Source organism: Rhinatrema bivittatum, chromosome 14 (genome assembly GCF_901001135.1).
Source record: "Rhinatrema bivittatum chromosome 14, aRhiBiv1.1, whole genome shotgun sequence".
Classification (NCBI taxonomy): domain Eukaryota; kingdom Metazoa; phylum Chordata; class Amphibia; order Gymnophiona; family Rhinatrematidae; genus Rhinatrema; species Rhinatrema bivittatum.
The window spans coordinates 33767793-33775593 of NC_042628.1; the positions used below are offsets into that span (position 1 = coordinate 33767793).

General features: G+C 44.6%; 2 protein-coding genes across 10 annotated transcripts in view; one reads left to right on the plus strand and one right to left on the minus strand.

Annotated features, from left to right (window-relative positions):
- The window catches only part of NPRL3 (NPR3 like, GATOR1 complex subunit), a 100213-nt gene extending 98876 nt beyond the window's left edge, over positions 1-1337 (minus strand). For 2 of the 9 annotated variants that reach the window (XM_029576025.1, XM_029576023.1), the window contains exon 1: positions 672-1331. In XM_029576025.1, coding sequence (XP_029431885.1) covers positions 672-792 — 121 coding nt within the window. In that variant the 5' untranslated portion in view covers positions 793-1331. Of the gene's footprint in view, positions 1-671 lie in introns of all 9 variants that reach the window. The other 7 variants (XM_029576031.1, XM_029576026.1, XM_029576028.1 and 4 more) reach the window with 7 other exon arrangements.
- A 4993-nt stretch (positions 1338-6330) lies between these two features.
- LOC115076225 (hemoglobin subunit alpha-1-like) lies at positions 6331-7497 on the plus strand. The gene is made up of 3 exons (XM_029577447.1): positions 6331-6491; positions 6635-6839; positions 7270-7497. The coding sequence occupies exons 1-3, from the start codon at positions 6397-6399 to the stop codon at positions 7396-7398; spliced, it is 429 nt and encodes a 142-aa protein (XP_029433307.1). The 5' UTR covers positions 6331-6396; the 3' UTR covers positions 7399-7497.
- Positions 7498-7801: the final 304 nt, after the last annotated feature.

The window sequence follows — 7801 nt, forward strand, 5'->3', positions numbered from 1 at the left end:
TCTGTGGCTACTGCCGCTCCGTGCAGTATTTTACTACCTGCTCTTTATATGTGTCCTCTAGACCTGATGGATCCCATCCCTGTTTTGTTTTTTGTTTTTGTTTTTTATTTAATTGGGAGATGACAGCCCTACATCCTTCCGCTCCATGAAGGTGGACACCTACCACTGGCCACTGGCATCCCGCTCCGTGAATGCCTCTGTGGCATTCACGGAGCGGGAGGGCATAAGACTGCAGGGCCTATCCTCACGGAGTGAGGATAGGCCCTGCAGTCTTATGTATAGGTTTAATTTCAATTTTAGCATGAGCTATTAGACTTCACTATTTTGGAATTAATCAGGGAGCACTTTTTATTATGGTCACAGAATCTATTTTAAAAATCTCCTTCCTTAAATCCGCTCTTCAGCAGTATGGGTTGTGTTCACCCATTATGTTACATTAGTGTGATGTGCTTAAAGGGTCTCGATTTTTCATTCATAGCGCTAGGAATAACTAAATAGGAAGAACTTTAAAAAAAAAAAAAACAAAAAAAAAAAACCAACAACAAAAACCCTTGATCACTGAAATCTCCTCTGCAATAGAATCAGAACGAGGGAGGTTATTGGAGTTTATTTACAAACCTCCTCTTACTAATGCTGCTGCTTTGACGCCGGGGCTGTTTCTTCTCACTTACCTGACTGCGAGGCCTGGTGCTCTTGACTCTTTTGGAAAGGATACCTAAAAAGCAACTTATTTCCCTTGCTACCTGAGCTCACCAGGATAACACTTATGGGGCTGCTGTTCTCCCACACCATGCTCGGGCAGCGAAAAGCCTAAGGGAAGGATGGGGCTGGCTGGGTGTTTTCTCGGCAGTGTTGCTGAGTGAACGCTTTTCTGGCTAAATCGGGTTTCTTTATAAAGTTATATGCTTTTTCTCTCTCTCTGCAGCGGCCTTTTCACCAAGCTGTCGCCGAGTCACGATTCCCGCCCTCCTTGTTTCACATTCAGTTCGCACAACCGGAGGAAGAGGGCGGGACAAAGATCGCTCAGGCAGCCTGCAAGCAAGGGCTCGCTCTAACCGAACACACTGCTTCCGGTCCCGCGGTGACTAGCGTTGCGCACGCTCCTTAAAGGGGAAGGAAGAAAAAAAAAATGCCACATCGGAGCATTGAAGAAGGAGGCTCCGGGTTAGCGGGTGTGTACAAATCGTGCAATTGCACAGGGCGGCACACCCGGGGAGCGGCGACAGAGGAAGAGGGAGGAGGCCACTAGTGGACCCCGTTCCCACCGGCGGCGGAAGAAAGAAAAGGGAGCCCATTCTCCTTCTCGCTGCCGGCGTGCGCTGACCAGAATGCGTACAGCTAGCACGTGCTCGAGGCTGATCTCGCGATGCCCGAGATCAGCGTAGAAGAAATGCTAGCCCCGCGCGAAATTTGATTAGCGCAGAGACCTGAATACAAGGAGGAACGATAGAATGCTCCTGGTTTTGTGAATGGGAAACTGACTGGAAGGTGTTATGTGTCTATTGGAGTAAGGGAACCTAACTGGGGAGTGTGTGTAGGAATCTAACTGGGGTATGTGAGGTTTTGCTAACTTTTAACTTGAAAATCACTAGAACTACTGTGAAAAGTTTCCAAGGGGTTTGAAAATGATTGTTTTAGAAAAAAGAAAATAATACAAAACTATTTAAAAAAATGAACTCTAAAATTATAAAAGGTAGTAAACCAGATAAAATAATAAAATATGTGAAAAGGAAAAACTAAAGATCCCTGAGGAGGTTGTATCCAACATGGAGAATTGAGCTCAAGGTACATAGATTAAGAAATCATTTCTCAGTCTCACTTCTTTTAACAATATTAAACTGAACACACTCCCGCAGTGAGCATGGGAATGAGGGATTTTAAGTGATTTAAGGTTTATTATTTTTAAAATCAAAATTTTCTAGGTAAGGGCCTGCGCTATATTACCAAGCTCCAGTTCAATCCCCTTTGAGGAGCTCTAGCAGTTTGTTAACCGTAAAAGCAGCAGGCACAGATACTTGCATAATGTTGCTGGAAATAGGCTAGCCTAGAGCACAGCGTGCTCTGACTCTCTCAGGTGTCCAAAGAAAAGAAACTGGCAAGCACTCGGCACTTTCCTTTGCTGCAATCACAATTAAAAAGCAAGCAGGAAAGCTAAGAGTGAGGCTCAATCTGGGCCAGCCCCCCCCCCGGGCTCAGAGAAAGTGCCCCTGGGAGAGAAAAGGTCTCTCAGATCCCACCAGCACAGTAAAAAAAACCAACCCAAAAACTTGATGACTACAGCTGTCAGTTTGTCAGTGATAGGGTGATAACATTCAGGCCCATGCAATACAGTGCACTCAGCTGAGTGTACTGTTTAACCCGTGGTTGGATGCACCTTTTGCACAATCCCTGTTTGCACAGGCCCAAAATTATTGAAAGTTCCCCCTGCTCCTTTTTCCAGTCAACGTAGAGGTCGATGCTGTCAAAGCTACCCCTGCTCCTCCTTCCTGCCATGTTCGTTGGTGCTGTCCGTACTCGGACACTTGCCCTGTACCTACTGATGCTCCTCCTTCCAGCCCGCACAGGCCCTGGTGACTCCCTCTTCCAAGTCCTTGCAGGACTCTTCAGCAGCAGTAGGCCTGAGGTTTGTGGTGTTTGCCGGGTGTTCTAGCAATTTCTTTGGAGTTCGAGCCTCCAGGTCAAAACCAGCGAGTTCCCAGGTACCAGAAGGTGTCCTCACTGAAGGAATGAGGGCATACAGAGGAACCTCCACAAAGATAATGTCCTGTATCTGAAAATAATTTCCTATATAGCACAGGATTATTTACAGTTAGGTGCCTGGAATGTGGAGCCTTAATTGATTTATACAAGTAACAGCACAATAGTGCGATACCGTTTTGAAAAGGGCTTTGGTTAATTTTTGGAGTCCCCCTTTTATTTAATTATGTTTAGTCATTTGCAAGGTGGACTGGTTTTGCTTCTTTATTTTTGGTGAGTCATAAACCTGCCCTAAAATATTTGGTCTTTGCTTGCTTTATTCTATCTTTAGCTGGAATCTTTGGGGTAGATTTTAAAACGTGCACACGCGTGCCCATGTGTGGATGGGCCGCAACTCGCACGTGCAGGTGGGGGAATTTTGTAAAGTACACACGGCAACATGATCAGGCCTTTGCCCAGTTCCCTCTCAGTCCACTCCAGTTAAGGAGCGGACTGAGTAGGGAACTTTCCTACACCCCTACCTACCCTTCCTCCCTTTTCCCCTCTCCTCTCTGACTCCCCCCCCCCTAAACCCACCCTAACTCCTCTAATTTTTTTTTGTTGAATTATTTACTGCTTCTGGCCCACCCAGAACCTGCCCCCCCCCCCCCCCCGATCTGCCCCTTTTTCTTCTGCGCGTACTGGCAGACACGTGCGTGGCCGGGCTGTTCTTGAAATGTGCTCGGCGCGCACAAGGCCTGGTCACGTGCATATCTGCAGGGATTTGTGCTCGCCAACCATTAAAAATTCGCCCATTTGTGTTACTGAGAATCGTTGACTGGATGATAATTGTTTATATCAGAGAAGTAAATGGTACAAACATGGGAAGGGATCAGAGAACCTGCTTTTCTGAGGTTGCTGTTGGATTCTAAACCCTGGATTTTTCCCAGTCATAGTCCTCTCCATTTTTAACCAGGTTCACCGCCATAAATACGTTTCCTGTAACCTCTCATATCTGTGTATGTCAACTGGATTGTAAGCTCCAGAGAGAACAGAGAATTTCTTTTTCAGTGCATTCTTTATTACATTTCTATTAGAATTGCATCACACTGAAAAAACAAGAACAAATACAAAAGGGTGTTTCCTCTGTGTTTCTGCGAAGTGCTTACCCGCGCCCAGTGGCACTGTAGAACTGATAAATAATAGTAGCAGTGGCCTGTATTCTCCTGCCTCATCCTTAAGCAACACAAATTCTGCCTGCCAGGCAGAGCGAAATCCTAGGGAAGGCAGAATGGATGCTCATCACGAGCAAGATTGCCTATGGGCAGGACAATCAGCTCCCCGTCTTCTGGAAAATTGCAACCCTGGCCACCCTCATTCTTCTTGAAATGAATTGGGCCAGCAATGTGCTGTCTTTTTAAAAATATATGAAAAAGTCTAGCTCAAATTCTACAGGATTGTATGAGATCAAACTGGGGAAACCTCATAAATTGCCGATAATAGGCTAAAGTGAATGCCTATGAGGCTACTTAAACTCCAACTCTAATCCAACGCTGTGGATGTCAGAATGTATTTGTAATCATTGGTGACCCCAGTTGAAAAGATGCTTAATTTGTTAATTCATTAAGCTATCTTATGAGTCCAACGTAAGTCCACTGTTGTCAGTGTCTTCGCAGCGAGATGAGCAGACCGAAATCGCGCAATTAATAAGGAGTTTTCACTGAAGAAGCACACCGACCACAACCATAATGAGTCAATGCTCCACCTTTAGTGCACGAACAGCATTTCATTGAAGGAGCTCAGTTACTACAATATACTAGGGATGTGAATCGTTTTTTGACGATTTAAAATATCGTCCGATATATTTTAAATCGTCAAAAACCGTTAGGGCCACGATACAATACCAATTCCCCCGATTTATCGTCAAAAAATCGTAAATCGGGGGAAGGGGGAGGGCAGGAAAACCGGCACATTAAAACCCCCTAAAACCCACCCCCGACCCTTTAAATTAAATCCCGAACCCTCCCGAACCCCTGACCCCCGCTGAACGACCTCCTGCAGTCGATCTCCGCTCCGGGACCTTCGTTGCACCCAAAAGGAACTTTTGGCCAACTTGGGGGGGCCTCCTGACCCCCCCAAGCTGGCCAAAAGTTCCTTTTGGGTGCAACGAGGGTCCCGGAGTGAACGCGCGGGGAATCACGTGACGCCGCGTCACTCCGACGTGACGCCGACGTCACGTGCTCCTCGCAAAGGAGTTCAGAAATGGCGTCCTGACTCCCTGCTGTACCACCAGGGAGTTTTGGTAAGTCTTGGGGGGGGGGGGGCGGGGATTAAGGAGGGTGAGGGGTTTAAATTTTTATTTGCACATATGGACATAGACTCAACTTATGGAATTCTCCATATGTCCATATTGACCGCAAATTGACCACCCCCCCCCCCCCCCCCTTTCGACTTATGGACTTATGAACATAAACTTTTGCTCTGCACATCCCTAGAAGCTGGTAATATCCCACATAGCAGGTACTTCGTAAACCATTTTGTAGAGAAAGGCATGGTGTTAGTGATCCCCTTTCACTGATTTACAACTTAGGTGGCTTAGGATCCTTGCTAAAAACCATTCCTCATGGACAATATGTTTCAAATTGTATCCAGTTCCATCTAGGAATATAGATGATTGAGAAAACTACATCAAGATGTATTTTATCTTAAATATTTCAAAGGAGAAAGGCCCCGTATTGAAACAGAATAACTAGCTTTCTGCAAACATGAACCAAACAAAATAAAAAGACACAGTGCTCTGCAGACTCTTGGAAGTTCTGCTCAGATAAGTGATAAAGTGATTTTAATGCATGCATTTATGCCTTTCTGAAACAATTTGACTTTAAAATAAAAGACATTCCTGGAATAATTTCAAATATTGCTTTTCATAAAAGTGTCAGAAGTGCAAACAAATTTCACACTGGTACTGTTATGGCATTTTAATATTTTATGTAACTTTGGGGCTTAATTTCCAGTGTCTTAGGGTTGAATAATGCTGCAGCCAGCCAGCCTAGAGTAACAGGCAACAGTAGGACTGGTGCTTTTATTAGGTGAACTAGGTCGTCACCTAGAGTGCCACACTTGGACCCTTCCAAGTCATGGAAGGAGGCCTGGGGCCACCAGGGAAGCCTGTCCTGCCAGTGGTGGAAGAGTACAGGAATTGCCACCAGTGAGGAAGTCGAGGGTAGAGAGAGGAGCAAGACTGATGGTTGCCCTAGCATCTAGTACCCTTGCACCAGCCCTGGGCTGCAGATTCTCACTCCCATTCCCAGAATATCAGCAAAGATGTGCCTGAGACAGAAACTGAATAGTTGTATAGGGCAGGGTACTGAGAAACAAATACAATTTGTAAAATCAAGAGGCATTTAAGTAGACATGGAAGAACAAACTAAGCTTTCAGCACAGCAGAAATATTTTTTGCATGTTAGCAAAATGTTGCTTTAGTTAGACACTTTCTGGCAAGATTCCAGGGATCTGCTTGGACTCTCACTCATTGCAAAGTGGAACCCAACATTGGCAAACAGAAAAGCAGGAACGCCCCAGGGTGGTACCGCTCCAGCCAACCAGGTCCAAGGTGGGTGGGGTGCAACAGAGGGGCAGTACTGTATGGGATGGGTATATAATGTGGGGAGTGGAGGCTGAGGGCATCGTCAGGTGTTGCTACCCAGACAAGTTGCAAAGATGGTGTTGGGAGAGACAGAGTCGAAGTCCGTTTGTTCCTTTTGGAAAGGGGTTGAGCCTCATGCTGAACAATTTGGCTCAGAAGCCTTATGGAGGTTGGTAGAACGCAGTATGTAAAATGATAGAAGTGCATTTTGTAAGGGAATTGCCTTTGCTGTGTTTTCTATGCCTCATGCCTCTATGTCTTACATGCTAAGAAAATAACACTGTCATGCTTTGTTGTTCCTTTTCTCCGCAGGATGTTTTGCGCACATCCTCAGACCAAAACATATTTCACTAAATTCGACATTGCTAAGGGCTCTAGTGACCTTAATATGCATGGCAAGAGGGTAATGAACGCCCTGACTTTAGCAGCTGGACACCTTGACGATATCTGTCACGCTCTAGATAAGCAGAGCCATCGCCATGCTAATGAGCTGATGGTGGAGCCGACAAACTTCACAGTAAGTGCCAGTATTTAATCTTCTAAAATTAAAGTACTACAATAAAAGTTATGCTTAATTTAAATGGAAGAGCGGAAATGTATTTTTTCTGTTGACTTTGGGACTCACAAATGATTTTTAACTTGTTCCCTTGGCATACTCAGAGAATATAAATGTAAATTATAACTATATTGACCCTTTTAACATAGGATATATCGAGTCATCTCTCTGTAACTCCTACTGAATTCAGTAGGTTACCAGGAATATAGTGACATATTTCTTTATATGCCATATCTGAGATTAATGAGGAAAATAAAGACAATTAGGTCTGTAAGTACAAATGTTGGTGTTATTTCAATAGCCAAATCTTTTAAAGTACTGCATCTTATTTCTTGAGGATTATACATGCTGGGCCATCCATGGTAATGTTGTACTTTCTTTCTTATTTCAGTTACTGATAGACTGCATGCATGCAGTTTTCGCCTTGCATTATGGTCAGAAATACACTCCTTACCTTCACGCTGTTGTGGACAAGTTTCTCTGTGAATGTGCTTCAGCTCTGATGTCCCATTACCGTTAAAGGCAACCTGTCCGAGCACTTCATGCCCTTGTCACGTGAAAAGTGCACTTGTCACCATAAAGATGTTCTGAAATAAAACCATCCTTCAGTTGTACTCTCTAATGTCTCTGTTTTTAAATCTCTCTCTGTTCGATGAGCTCCTCCTATAGTTGCTCTGCAGTCACTCATCAGGAGGTTTATTCTTTCTAAATACGGAGCGAGTGGCGTGGTGTTGATTGCCTGGGCCACAGCATGCTCATGGCTCACATCTTCAACTTACACATTATGCAGAAAACTTTAAAAAACTGTGTTGAAATGAAACAATAAAAGTTCTCCAATAGTTTGGTATACAACTTGCAAGGGGGGGGGGGGGGGAGGACACATTTCATATAGCAATAGAAAAATAAATCTACACAAATTTAAA

Bases quoted from the DNA above. Each gene is read 5' to 3' on its own strand.
- LOC115076225 (XM_029577447.1), top strand. From the start codon at position 6,397: ATGGTGTTGGGAGAGACAGAGTCGAAGTCCGTTTGTTCCTTTTGGAAA. The intron at 6,492-6,634 runs GTTGGTAGAACG...TTTTCTCCGCAG, and splicing joins GGCTCAGAAGCCTTATGGAG to GATGTTTTGCGCACATCCTC. The intron at 6,840-7,269 runs GTAAGTGCCAGT...TTCTTATTTCAG, and splicing joins TGGAGCCGACAAACTTCACA to TTACTGATAGACTGCATGCA.